The sequence below is a fragment of the Siphateles boraxobius genome, unplaced genomic scaffold (genome assembly GCF_051911475.1).
Source record: "Siphateles boraxobius isolate OS27281-9 unplaced genomic scaffold, OSU_SipBor_1 56, whole genome shotgun sequence".
In the NCBI taxonomy this organism is placed as follows: Eukaryota; Metazoa; Chordata; class Actinopteri; order Cypriniformes; family Leuciscidae; genus Siphateles; species Siphateles boraxobius.
The window spans coordinates 7,153,335-7,168,013 of NW_027509182.1; the positions used below are offsets into that span (position 1 = coordinate 7,153,335).

At 38.1% G+C, this 14,679-nt stretch overlaps 2 protein-coding genes across 3 annotated transcripts in view; both read left to right on the plus strand.

Annotated features, from left to right (window-relative positions):
- LOC143715006 (rab effector Noc2-like) overlaps positions 1 to 8,288 on the plus strand; it is a 175,061-nt gene extending 166,773 nt beyond the window's left edge. The window contains exon 9 of the mRNA XM_077206578.1: positions 8,170 to 8,288. Coding sequence (XP_077062693.1) covers positions 8,170 to 8,216 — 47 coding nt within the window. The 3' untranslated portion in view covers positions 8,217 to 8,288. The remainder of the gene's footprint in view (positions 1 to 8,169) is intronic.
- The window catches only part of LOC143715001 (double C2-like domain-containing protein beta), a 92,984-nt gene continuing 86,517 nt past the window's right edge, over positions 8,213 to 14,679 (plus strand). For both annotated transcript variants that reach the window (XM_077206570.1, XM_077206572.1), the window contains exon 1: positions 8,213 to 8,537. In XM_077206570.1, coding sequence (XP_077062685.1) covers positions 8,213 to 8,537 — 325 coding nt within the window. The remainder of the gene's footprint in view (positions 8,538 to 14,679) is intronic.

Genomic DNA, 14,679 nt, shown 5'->3' on the forward strand with positions numbered 1-14,679 from the left:
ATCGCTTAAATTGGAGAGTTGTGTTATTACTTCTATAAGTGATCAAATTTACAGACAATAAAACCGATGATTCCAAGTTCCATACATTTGCATTCAAGAAGAGACCCGAGACATAGTTCGAGTCTAGAATACCAGTGACTTTGGGTTGGGATTGTTTGACTTGAATCAGTAAGCAAACACGCAGAACACCAGCAACACACCTGAAACCACCCATATCACAATAGCATTGCTACTCTGAGGTTTACACAGGGAAGCACCACTCACATTTACAGCAGATTTTTTTTTTCTTTGCTTGGATTTGCTGTTATTGCACTGAAGACATGCTGATTCACACCCAGAGCTCTATAGACATTCCCAGGCTCTGTCAATACATCGCCTCCAGGCGCCACAGGTGTAATTGACTTGATCAGCTACACATCTACAGGCTTTAGAAACACTGGATTGTAATGCATAATGAACAGAAAGTTTCAGTTAACATATAATAAATTGCTTTATCATAAGCTCCCTTTTCAATCTTACATATTTCACATAATCATTCACAGTTATTGAACCTTTTTTCCAGTTCATTCTACATAATGTAAATAGAGATTAGATATCTTACAGACATGGCATTTAAAATCTAAGATTCGTTTATTTTATACACGATTTTTAATGCTCATTCAAAAAGCCTCTCTCATGGAATGACAAGACTAAAATAAAGCAATCAAAAAGCAATAAGCAATGTATTCAACTAAAATCAGTGATAATGTCAGTGACAGTAAGCTCCACATAACACAGGCCTTATGGGGATTGAGGTTGTCTGCATTATGATTGCTTGTAATAAATGCATCTTAAGGCGTTGTAGCTTAGGTGGACTCGAAAAGTGACCCGTTAACATCTGGTCATTGGATTGTCCTCAGTTCCTGTAATCCCCTTATTTACATTTTGTGCAGGTTCCTGGTGACAAAATTCTGAACAAAAAAATTACAGGACTGTAATAGAAACTGCTTATCCAGCTGTATCTTATTTCTTTAAAATCTTATTAAGTTAAGATACAATGGTCTCACTTTTTAAAAAATCTGCATGAAACCTACGTTCTTCTGATGAACTCAGTGAAGATAATTTGAAGAATGTTGGTAACCCAGCAGTTTTGGTGAACACTGACTTTGTTTGTACGGCCAAAACACACACACACACACACACACACACACACACACACACACACACATACACAGTGATAGCTAGTTAGAGAACTACTGAATTCCATTTTTTTTTTTTTTATATATAGATAAGACATTTCTAAAAATATCTACTTTTATGTTCGACAGAAAAAAGAATGTCACGCAGGTTTGGAACAACTTGAGGTTGAGTAAATGATGACAGAATTCATTTTTAGTGTGAACTATATCATTAATATATAGGGAGGCTGTACGGCTAAATTAAACTCTTTTGATGACTGTGACGGTATTAAAGATTTTAGATAAACGACTCTTGAATTTCAATTTAGTAAATTCAACATCCCATGAACAAAACATAAAGAGACCCTATTCTTCAAGGAAAAGTTCCCCCAAAAATGACATTTCTGTCATCATTTACTCATTTACCTTCATGTAGTTCCAGATTTTTTTGTTCTCCATGTAGTGGAAGCCAAAGGTAACCAAAACTGTTTTGCTACCACCATTCTTCAAAACATCTTCTTTTGTTTTCCGCTGAAGAAAAAGTCAGTAACACTTTACATAAAGCCTTTATTTATAATGCATTATCAAGGAATTCATAATATAGGTCATGATGTTACCAAAGATAAAATGTATTATAAAATTTACAGATTCCTTGTTATATATGAAATTGGTTGTTTGTCATGTTTTAATGCATTATACTTTCTAAAGACATGTTTAATGATTATATGCTTTTAAAGTTTTATAATGTATTATAACTGTGGTTATAATTAATCATGAGATCATACAAAGCATTACAAGGCAGAATTAATGCATTCAAATACTTTTATATTGCATTGTATATAAAGGCTATAAGTAAAGTGTTAACAAAAAGCCATGCAGGAACGACATGAGGGTGAAAAAATTCTCATTTTGGAAGAACTATGCCTTTACATCCCGAGCTTTGCCCAGCCGTGGTGGGTACATGTCCGGTGCCTGTGTGGAGCTGTTGTGTTGTTGATATTCTGGGATTTGGTCTTAATGCAGAACCTCTAAGCGAGGTTGGCCACTTCCTCTCCGTGCGCCATTTCATCACTGCTTATCAGCCAAATTACTGTGCTTCCATCAGTCAGTTTGGTATGTGTTGCTGAACGGTTTAGGTTAAGTAACTGCAGTCAAGAGCAGAAGCCCTTAAGAGCACCAGTGTTAAAAGTCCACTTAGAGCAGGTTGTATTACCCGTTTGGATCACTTGTCACGTAATGGTTAGGAATTCAAGGAACCAATTGCAGGCAGTGCCCATTAGGGGGAACAATTCATTTGGAAGTGAAGCCCTCATCAGTAATTCCTGACTAACTGTGTGTGTGAGCATCCTAAATAAACAGCCACCACCACTTATGCACCTGTTTATGCATGTGTGTCTGGGGAGTCCGAGATAACCCAGCTAATGTGAGCTTTTCTAAGCACTTCTAAACCACAGTAAAGATTATAATGCGAATATCTCTCATCCTTTGTTCTACTGAGTCTTGTTTGGGATCATTGCGTGTCTCGTAGGATCTGCATTCATCCATCAAGCTCCATTTGACATCTGTTCTCCTCCCTGCATCCAGCGCTTCAGGCTATTACAGTGTAAAACCCTAATGTGCCACATGCTACAGTCATAAATATCTATTCACAGATATGGAGCCTGTTGCATTCTCGTGTGCACAGAAGAGAGCTCTTTGCCAGTGAGAGTTGAAGAATATGAAATAATGGTTCATATAGGTGCATTGTTTTGCATATATTATTCTAATTCCAATTGTGAACTGACTTCAGTGTAACAAAAGAGAACTGATACAATGCTGATATTTGTATTAGTTTGTTTTGGTCAGGCAACATGCAAATTTTCTTCCTGTTGGAACATTAAAATTAACTAGTAATATTTAATGTTACATAACCTAAATTAGATAAGTTGCACCAGCAAACATAATTTTTAAGGGTCAGGTTAAACGCTAGTCTTTTACCATGACAAGTTTCATTTTATCTTGTGCTACTGGGTTAAATTGGTTGCTCCACTGAAGATTGTAGTACAAGTGTAATTTATCCTCTCAGCAGGCAAGGACTATTCAAAAGATGATGTTTTTCCCATTAACCGCTCCTTTAAAGGGCATCTCCTAAACAAGCCCCTGTTGGCTGGTTCATTCATTAACAGCTTATTTATGAATATATTTCAGATTCACAGCATGGTAGGGACCATTACTAATTTCTTGAATGCACCTTAAATTAGAGAACAATGATATTTATTAATATTACTATAGATGCATTTTTTGTATATATTTTGTATATATATCACAATTCATCTTGGTTTAAAACTGTATTTTGTCCTTTGCAAATGTTACTTAGTGAGTTTGTGATTTTGATAAGATTAGGCAGACAGACAGATAGATGATAGAGTTGAGAGCGAATCCAAGAGCTCCTCTGTGAGCAGCACAGCCTCATATTATATGGCATATTTCTGCCCTCTATGAATATGTATCTGAATGCTCAGATACAAGTTTAAATGACGGCATCATTGCTGAGCTGTTCCCTTAATAATTTAAAGAAACTATAGGGAGTGAATGTCAAAGGTTTAGCATCCACTAAATAAATAAAATATCTCACCACCACTATGAGCTGCCAGGGATTGGAAGATTAATAATATTAAAAGGTGTATACATTTTAGTTTCATCAGCCTATTATGATTGTTTGAGAAACAAATTCAGAACAAAAGTGGCTTTTAGTTTCTTATAGAAATGTCACTACCCATGAACTTTGCCTTGAATGGCCTTCTTATTCATATTTGGTCTGTAGCTATCTCCAAAGGTTCCCTAAGCGCACTGGAGCCTCATAGGAATGACATTTAATCTCGGTCAAGGGCCGGAGCAGTCAATATACACTAACCCACTTTCTCCTCTGATTACAGATGCAAAATTGGATTAAGAACCATGCCCTTAAAGATCCATTATGGACAGGCCAAGTAATGAATTGCACTTGGAGAGTGAGAAAGAGAATGTAAAATGCACTGCTATTTATACCAGATTTTACATAACGGCGACCCGCGTCATATCGCATTTTTAAAAATTTGAAGTGTGCAGCATTACTTGCCGAAATAAAAACTGCGTAAAGACAGTCCAGTCTGTTTGATGGTTTTAAAGAGGGTTTAGGCACTTGTCAGTTAATCTGGGTGGTTTAGAATATTTCAAATTTGGAATTCCGTATATATGGAATATTTAAAATTCCCCAATTATGCTATTTTAAAAGGTTCTTATTTTGGTTTTGGATGTCTCCTGCAATAGGGTTTACATGCATCCAAGGTAAAAAAAAAACAACAACAAAAAACTTATTTGTCTCATAATATACATTTCAGCATCACTTTTTTTCTCATAGTGTCTGAAACGGTTTTCTCAAGGATCCACTCTTTCTAAACCCCTCCTTTCTGAGAACCTACTCAGGCCCTGTCTGTTGTGATTGGTTTAATGCTTACAGCACGTGTCGGAAACAAAACGCTATTACCATATCTGAATTTCAGTTCCGGAGGCTTCCTCAGCACTTGTAGACAGTAATACAAACAGTAATGATGGCGGCGAATTTACTATATCAATTCGAGCTTGAGACCTCATTAGGGGTGCCACGATATTCAAACCAAAATGGAAATCATCGATACACCACCTACGGTATGTAGCCCCGCCCCCTGCTGCCCCGTTCAGCCATTGCCCATTGTTGAGGTTGACCTCACTTTACCTTATGTCACAAAACTCATTTTTCTTCCTTAACAATTGATTAAATAGTTATTTGGGAAATAACGATACATGTATTCGTCCCGCAAATTTTCATGTGTCTTATGTGTACAAGACGAATACAGCGTTGTAGCTTAATCACCAATAATCGCAATAAGCTCTGTGTTTTGTTACTTTCGATAAGAACAATGTGAATTTCGTGATAAAATTGACAAAATTTAAGAAATGACAAACAATAAATGCCGTTTTGATGCTCTTTAATGTTGTGTGACATATCACTGTATAGGCACTAGTTTAGTTATAGTTTAAGCAGCAGCGCAAGTGAACGCGATCATCTCTTCCTAATAAACATGAATGAACATCTGAAGGTATGTTGAAAGATACACTACAACTTACTGAAACGTATTATCTCGTGTAATCACTCAATCAGTGGCCACATCATGTTAGTTCGCTATTCACATGCACTATATTAGCCTATATATTCATTATATTATATCATGAAAATAACAGACACTGTGTAAATTATTATATTTTAACAACAAATTGGAGTAAAAACATATATTTAGATTTAGAAGTTAATGCAAAAACTGCTTTATGTGCAGTCTAAATGTTTGAGTGTTGATTATTATATCTTAGGCTAATAATTTGGATTTGCTTTCACAGTGTAGGAAACAACATCATCTTGACATGTTGACAACATAAACCAAACCAAACCAACATAAACCTTTTCTTGGCCTCAGCTACAATTACAGCCTTTCTGGGTCAAAGTAGACATTGTTTGCAGGCAGCCAATGAAGACCATAGGTTCTCACATTTATGCAGATTTGTCACAAACCTACTTAGGTTGATGCAGGAAGCAAGACTTACTGTTGACTCGTCTCAGGCAGTTTAGAATCAGTTCTTTTTTTGGGAGACAATAACAATAAACAAAGTATGCAAAGAAACGTTGCATACTTTCACATCTACAAACAGCTATATTAAACACCACATGAAAGGTAATATCCGAAAAGCATAATTGCGACACTTTATGCTGTGTCTCTCCTGTGTTTGAATTATATTTTCTGGAAAGTGCAAAATAAATTTCAGCAGTAGCAGAGGATTCTGTCAGCACGAATGAGATTTTTAATATATGACCATGGAAACAAATCACATTTTACATCATTAAAATAATTTAAAAGCAATTTACTGGCTGACTTTATATCAGCACATTTACATAATAAAATCCTTGTTCAATAGCACTCCATTTGGGTACATTGTTCCACAGGAAAATAACTAGGATTACAGAAGCCTTGGCTCCTTGCCTACATTTAGTGTGTACTATTTTTCTAGCCTTCACTAGGTTCACGGGTACATTTCTGTGCCAGACATTAGAATCAATAAATTAATAACCTGCACATTATCAGCATGACAAACGGTAGCAGCTGTGCTACTTTTCTTGTGAAGCACTCTTTGGAGGTAATCAAACTTTTTTTCTGCCTTTTTCTTCTTTCTTTTTTTAACTATGACTCTTCCGGAAGCACAAAAGAAAGGATCTCCTGAAGGAATTACGGAAATAGACAGAAAATAATGAGCTTCACTCTCTCTAAGTGTTTCCCGCTGAAGATTTACACTGAGCATGGGGGCGACTCCTTAATTACAAGAGTAAATGAATTGCCAGGTTTTGTCTCCTAATGATACCATGAGGGAAATGGCAAACATTTGAATCAAAATTTTGTACAACCATTTAAAATCACGATTGAATAACATCATACTATACCCTACGTATATCTCTCGCCATCATTCATTAATTTCTTCATTCCTCTTCCCTTGTTAAAAGCGACACCATCAGTTGAGATCGCCGCATTGTCATCTTGTCTGGGTCCTTTAAGGGAGTACATCAAGATTACTCACTGTTTTTGCTATAAATCTTTGCTATTGTAAAATGCGAGAATGGCTTTTGCCTGTAATTTATCAGAGCTGTAAAGCGGGGGACAGGTTGAATAGCCCCCTGCTAGTTTTCATAAAGCAACAGAGCGCTGATGCAATTTTCCCAGTAAATGTCTCTACCATCGTTATTTGTCATGACACAGAAATCAGTTTAAGAGAAGTTCATGTAGATAAGCGTTATGAATACAGTGACCCCAAAGACACTCAAGCCACTCTTAAAAATGCCTGAGAGCCATTGTATTAGATAACAAGATTCAAGCCAGTTAGCAACATGATGCTCAATGTTAGGTTCTCAGCAAATTATGCATGGAAAAGTATCATCATTCTGATGATACTTTTCAGAATGTTATTATAAACTGAAAAAAAAATGTTTAATAAATGTTAGATGAAATAAAATATTAAAAAAGTTATTTTATTTCAGCTACTTGCCAAAGACTTATTAGTTTTCTTCATTAGACATTTTCTTCAAAATATCTTTTATGTTCTGCAGAAGTCATGACATGAGGGAGAGTAAATGAAGACAATTTTCATTTTGGGTATTTTTCATTCAGCTATTCCATGCATACATGCATTACACTGTCTGCACATTATGAAAATTGGATCATAATGCATTTTAAATATTGCATTTCTTCTTATCTACCTTTTTCTTTTACCCCATTGTATTATTTGAATAGCTTGACTGATGTATAGCCTGGCACGTCTGACTTTTGGCATTTAGCACCTGTTGCTGGTAATTGTGCTGGAGTTCAACACATGCGTTGGCAGTTCAGTCAGATGCTAGACTGAAGGGAGATGAGGAAGAGAGAGATAAGCCAGCCCCTCTCTCTCTCTCTCTCTCTCTCTCTCTCTCTCTCTCTCTCTCTCTCTCTCTCTCTCTCTAACAGATGGACTAATAGCATAATTAAGTAGCCGTGCGCCTGGTTCCTGTTTACCGTCATGTTGCTTAGCAATGACATCAGCCAATCCCTCCATCCCTCTGTATAATCCTGCCCCCTCCTCCCTCTCTCTCTCTCTCTCTCTCTCTCTCTCTCTCTCTCTCTCTCTCTCTCTCTCTCTCCCACATGCATTCATCCCGGTAACAGTCTTAGCGTGCTGTAGTGGTCTGAGCGCAGCTCACAGGCAGACGGCATGACCACAGTGTGCTGGAGCCTCTCATGTAGCCCACCGCTGCCATCGCAAACTCACACACATGCACTTACACACCAAGACACGCAACAAGTCACGCTTCAGGGACACTAACAGATTACCAGAGAAAAGAAGATTCTACTTTTGAAGGTTGTTTTTTTATTATTTTTTTTCATTTTCTTTATTTCTTTTTTCTTTATTTCTTTTACCGCTACCACCCGCCACCCCTTAGCCGGGTTCAGGGGTGGTGGCACATCCTCAAAAGGGCTGCATGAATGACACAACGCAAAGGCGAGAAGACGACCATCAGCATCCAGGAGCACATGGCCATTGATGTATGTCCAGGTCCCATTCAGCCCATCAAGCAGATATCTGACTATTTCCCCCGTTACCCACGGGGTCTCCCCCCCACAGCTCCTCCGGCCCTCAGCCGCGCCGGCTCCCTGCGTAGCAGCTCCACCAGCCAGAAGACCGAGGGCTCGGCCCCTGACCCCAACAGGGATGAAGAAGACCTGGACCAAGCCTTCGGCGCCACCGCACTCGTGGCCAGCAAAAAGGAGGAAGAGCCCGACGTGGAAGGCTACGATTCAGACGACTCCAGTGAGTAGATGTTTCTTACTCCTAATCTTTGTGCCACTCTAGAATGACAACTGTTGCCTCAGATTCCTCTGTCTGTTTGTTTTCGTCCACCCGGATGAATGGAGCTTCACTTTGGCAGCTCTGATTGAATGCTGGGAAATGGCAAGGGTTCATTTAGCACTTGTGATTCTTTAAGTTCAGACTGACAATGTTTAGAAGGTGAATATGTGTTACATCGAGCCTCTTTGTGATCCGCACACTATGCCGTCTGATTTTTGTGTTCGTTCCTTAGACCGACACATCTTTAAAGCGATTATTGTGGGCATCAGGTGCGAGTCATCAGTTCCTTTTGTATATCTATATCTGTAGAGCTCTTGCCTGTCCCAGATGTAAATCCTATTATGGACCTCTGCCTGCCTCTCCGTTTGCTGTCTGGTTTTCAATCATGGCAGCCTGTAGACTAGATTAGATAGAGCCCTGTGGTCTCATGTGGTCATTTTATCATTATCATGCTCTGTCTTAGATGGGGTTAATCCATACAGTGTTGAGCTTAACGTGTGCGCCCGAGCATGTGTGCTGATGGAAACACTTTATAGCTGCAACGATGGGGTCTGGATCTAATCCTGAATGACTCTGGCATAGCATGCTCTGCTCTGTTGCTGACAGATGTTAACCTTTGACCTGCATGCAAGACCATGAGTGAGCTGCGCACTGAAAATCATTTCCTAAATCAGTATTTTGTTCAGGAAAACAATATCCTTAAAACAGAATTAAATTTGTTGAGAAGCAAATCCAGTCATTTCAGTTCTTATGCACCCTATATAGGGAGCTCACTAGGTTTTTGAACAGAGATATATTCAAGTCTTAAAATAATAGATTTCCCCAAAATTAAAATACAAACACGTGTCATTACAAACTGTATGACTTTCTTTCTTACGTGGAACACAAAAGAAGATATTTTAAATTGAAAGTCAATGGGGTCCAAAACAACATTGGTTCCCATTGATTTTCTGTATGGCAAAAACAAAAAAACATTGAGACAGTTTTCAAAAAATATTCTTTTGTGTTCCACAGATAAATAAATGTATACAGGTTGGAAACAACATGAGGGTGAGTAGATGATGGCAGAATTTTCATTTTTTTGGCTGAGTTATGCCTTTAAACAAGACAAATTAGTACATCAAAAAGCAGATTAATGTGTAATAGGGAGCAATCTGTAGAATGTTAACCGTCCAAAGATGATCTGAAGTGCATCTCTGTCGTAGTAAAATTGCATGTTTTGCTGTCGACCACAGTAATCAATATCAGTCGCTCATATGCAACAATCTGTCACAGGTTGATGAAATGTACCGGCCGATAAAAAACAGTCCTTCACCTTTCATGAGGAATGTAATGCTTGTAGATGCTGTGTCTGCGGGTGTGACCGTTAAAGCAGGGGTTCGCGGTCTGATGCGCCCGTGTTTTATGATGATAGATTAGCACTGAGCTATTCTGCTGTGATTCATCAGTGTGCCTCACTAAATCATAACCCTCTTCCTGTTCTCTCATTCTCGTCTGTTGTCTGAATCACAATGCACATATTAGTTGCACAACAGAGAGACAAATTAAATCCTTACCTGACATGTTTGTTATGTGACTCATGAAATACAAATAAGCCAATTACACTAATTTGCCAGAGCATTTAATGGTTCGAATGTTTCACTGGGATTTTAGCAGAGTAACTTAGAGGAAGAAATTATCTCTGAGGGATCAAAATTTAGGCATTGCTAATGCAACAGATGGATTACAAGGAACTTCCACAAACATTTGGCCATGGCGTCTCTTCAGCTCTGCCGACAAACCGAGTTGAGTACTACAGGACAGATTGCAAACGGAGCAGTCTTCTGTTTTGGAGCTTAATTAAGAGCTGGATCCACACAAAATTGGACTTGAATTTTAGCTGAGCACTTTTTTCAGTTGCAACCGGTTGCTTCATCAGTAAATAGTATCTAAGCTAGATAGAAATAAAAATAAAATGATGAATTCCCAGTAGGCTTCAAAGCACTAAACGAAATACCACCTGTTTGTTACCCGTGCTGAAAGCCTCGCTGACCTGTTGACTTGAATTAACTAAACACTGATGCTTTGGGGAAAACAAGCCACTTTGACTGATGCAATCCTCATTTTACCCATGAGTACCTGTTTGCCCTGTACCAGAGAAGCAGATCCTTTGGGTTATGTACCTCTGGTGGTTTTTGTGCACTGCTGCTTGACACATTCCTGACGGTGTACTACAAGAATAATCTTCAGTCTAATAGGGTGTTCACATTGACAGCCTTTCGAAGTGACCAGGAGTCATTTGTTTTTAAAGCAACACTAAGTAAGAAATGTTTAACCTTAAAATAATGTTTCCAAAATCGTTTCAGTGGTTCATCAAGTCGTGACATGGTGAAATGCACTTATGCCACAGCTTTGCGGTCCTTTATCTGATATATCCACGCTATGTAAGATTGCCAGATCGGGTCGTGTTTCTGTTGTTCTAATGAGACATAAGAAAACTACTAATTTGACTTGCTTTACGGCAAGCGTTACAATTGCTACAAGTGCTCGTTTGTGATGTCGCAATACATCATACTTTCATAAAATCATGCATCATACTCTGCCTTGTCTGTGGCCATTGATGATTCCAAAGCCGGTGCTGGATAAACAAGAGAGCATGTGCGTGCGACAGTAGGCTGCGGTAGGCTAAATTATTTACGACAGCGGTAATGGACAATTCCGCTTCCAACCTGTAGGGCGACCGCAGAGGAAAAGTCACTTGGTGTTGCTTTAATAAGAATTGGTGGACAAACAGATAGTCCAAAATTGGTTGAGCCATGTTAGGTTGCTCAAACAAACTTCTGTCATCAATTACTCACCCTCATATAGTTCCAAACTCATAAGACTTCCATTAATCTTTAAAACACAAATGAAGATATACGTATTTAATGAAACCTGAGAGATTTCTGTCCCTCCTTTTCAGAGAAAAAGCCCACAAACAAACAGTGCATCTGAAATCGCATACTGTCTGAGTAGGTACCACTCACTTAGCAAAGTACGTTTTATATATATAGTATGAATATGGATAGTATGAATTAAATGTTATTGTCACATGACCAACCAGCATCAGTTGGTCGCTTCAATGCCGCTTCCCCGCCATTCCTAAATCCCGTGGCCTCATGGGATAGTAAAGTATCCATCGAATGCACACCTCAGAATCTCAGCGGAAGATTTTCTACTTTTCGCCTACTGTTTTTCCAATAATCAAGCGGTTTAATGTAAGTCTTCTGAGACACACAATCACTTAATGTGATGAGCAGATTTAAGACTCTAATAAACAGTGATCAACATACATAGAGCACATCATTTATGGTTAACTTGTAGCTAACCGTGCTTGCTTGATCTGTGAGAACCAATGAGTTTTGTTCTTGCATGTTACGCAAGAGTTTCTGCAAGAACGAATGAGGTTTAACTTTGCGTCTCAAACAAATAGAATTGAGCTTCTGTATACCAAATTTGATGTGCTCATCTCTCAGGTTTCATAAAAAAAATCTTCATTTGTGTTTTGAGGATGAACGAAAGTTATATGGGTTTGGAGCCACTTGAGGGTAAGTAAATTATGATAGTATTTTTTTATTTTTAAGTGAACTTCTCATTCATGCATAACCCTACTGTAATACTCTATTTGAATCTGAAACCGAGATCGTTTGAGATGCACAGAAAGATTATAGAGCGACTGTTTGTTTGTCAAAAAAACAACTGTCTTACAGTTACATAAGCGATTATGTTTCAGTCCGGAATGTCACATGCAACCGCATATTTTTGTTCAGGAGGATTAGTGGTTTAAGCACCATTAAAATACCTGGTTGAGTCATGACATATTATCCCTGCAATTAAGACAAGCCATTACTGGGAAGTTGCACTAAAGGTTCTTTGTTTTCTAGGCTTTGGTCAATCAGAATGAAAGCGATCTGAAAGAGCTGTTCACCAGATATTCGTTGAATTACATAACAGAACTGGATTTTTTTTGGGGGGGGGGGGGGGGGGGGTTCTTCTTTTGGTTTGTCCCTGTTGGATGAGCTTTTAAAGGATTAGTGGACAAGACACAAAATTAACTTGCATAAAATCTCCTTGCTGTCCACTAGACTCTTGAAAGCCTGGCTTTATTTGGACAGAAAGCCCTGGAATATTCCCTAGATTTTGATTTGTTTGTGAAGACTCAATTCTGTGCTGATAGATTTGATTTCCAAATCAGTTTGATGACTTCTTATGATGGGAGGGCCTCTTCAAGAGTGCTAGTGGCCAGGAGGGCCCACAGTTGCTGCTATGTTCTCTCCTCGGTTGAAATCGCCCCGAGAATCGTCACCACCGTTCTCCCCTCTAGCGACGGCCCTGCTAGTCCCTAATAGTATATTAATAGCCATAACTCCTGAGATATCACTGTCCCACGTGAACAAGGTATCTGTAAGGATCAGGGAGGACACCCTCAAGCACAATGAGAACACTGGAACATCATGTCTTTTTTTGTTTTCACGCTTCTCCTCGTACATGACAAAGAAAGAAACATTTTTGCATTTTGTCATCATTTCAGATAAAATCCTCTGTGACGCTGCTTCTCAACTTTTTTCAGGAACTCAAGTTGTAACCTAATACGGTCTAAAATGAAAAACCTGTACAGATTAGGAAGTAAGAGGAAATAAGCAACACTCAGCAACCCTTTAACAACCACCCAAAGCTTCCTAGCATCCATCTAGCTGTAGAAATCGGTGAATATACACTACTGTTCAAAAATTTGGGGTCCGTAATAATTTTAAATGTTTTTAAAAGAAGTTTCTTATGCCAACCAAGGCATACGAACAGTTATATTGTAAAATATAAAGTTTTCAATTGTTATATATTTTAAAATGTAATTTATTCCTGTGATGGCAAAGCTGAATTACTCCACTCTTCAGTGTCACATGATCCTTCAGAAATAATGCTATGTGTTGATTTGGTGCTCAATAAACATTTCTTATCAGTGTTGAAAACAGTTGGATTTTTCTGAAAAAAGTGAAACATTTTAGCTTTTAGTCTGTTTTCTGTTTACTGTTTTCATTGACAGAGAAATGTAAAAACGAACTGGTCAAAACTAACTGGTCAAATTTCGTCTGACTGCTTGTTGATAGTCAAACGCATTTATTTGAAGTAATACTCTTTTTTTAAAACATTATAAATTCTTTATTGTCACTTTTGATTAATTTAATCTGTCCTTGCTGAATAGAAGTATTAATTTCTTTCAATTGAAAATTTTTATTGAAAATTTCTTTCATTCATTGACTCCACTAACACACGCATTGCCATATTGGTAAATATGCATGATGAAGACCAGACCCCAAGTGTAGCATTATCTGATCTGTTTTTTTGTCAACTTGGATGTTAATTGATACAGAAAAGTGCAACACCAACTGAGCAACCAACCGACTTAGTCCAATCAAATCGCATCTGATCACAAGTTCATTAATGACGCCCCATAGTGCATCAGAGACATGGAAAAGATTATGGTTTATTTATTTTTTTCCTCAGAATATTATTCTTGTCATGGAGCAATCCTAATTTTATAAATGCATGATAAAGATTCATGCTTTTCTCTAATTGGGAGAACCTTTTTAAAATATCCTACTTATGTCTAAACTACGTGCTCTTGACAAGTAGAAACAAAGTACAGTGCTTACAGCATGATTAAAATAGAAACTGTACAATTAGATAAAGTTGAATCTTGTTCTTTAATCATGCCTTTTTCATAGCATTTGATCAAATTGATCCCCAGTATGATCATATATGATCGTGTAGAAGGCGCCTGTTATTGTTGCATGGATTGTACAGTCAGTCCCTCTGACACATAAAGCGAAGGCACGCTAAGGTATAAGCAGGGGGAGGATTTCCTGAAAGCAGGCTACAACCTTCTGTCGAATCCTATTAAAGAGCCTATCTGCAAGCTGTCGTGAGATAACAGATAACGAGAGGAATGGACTGTATTTTTCCCCGTGTTTTTACCCTTGGGGTTTTCTAGATGAGGCTTGGCTATTAAAAAAAACATGCCATGTTTATATCAACTCTGGAGAGATATATTATACACTAAAAAATACTGGCTGTGTGAAACAAATGG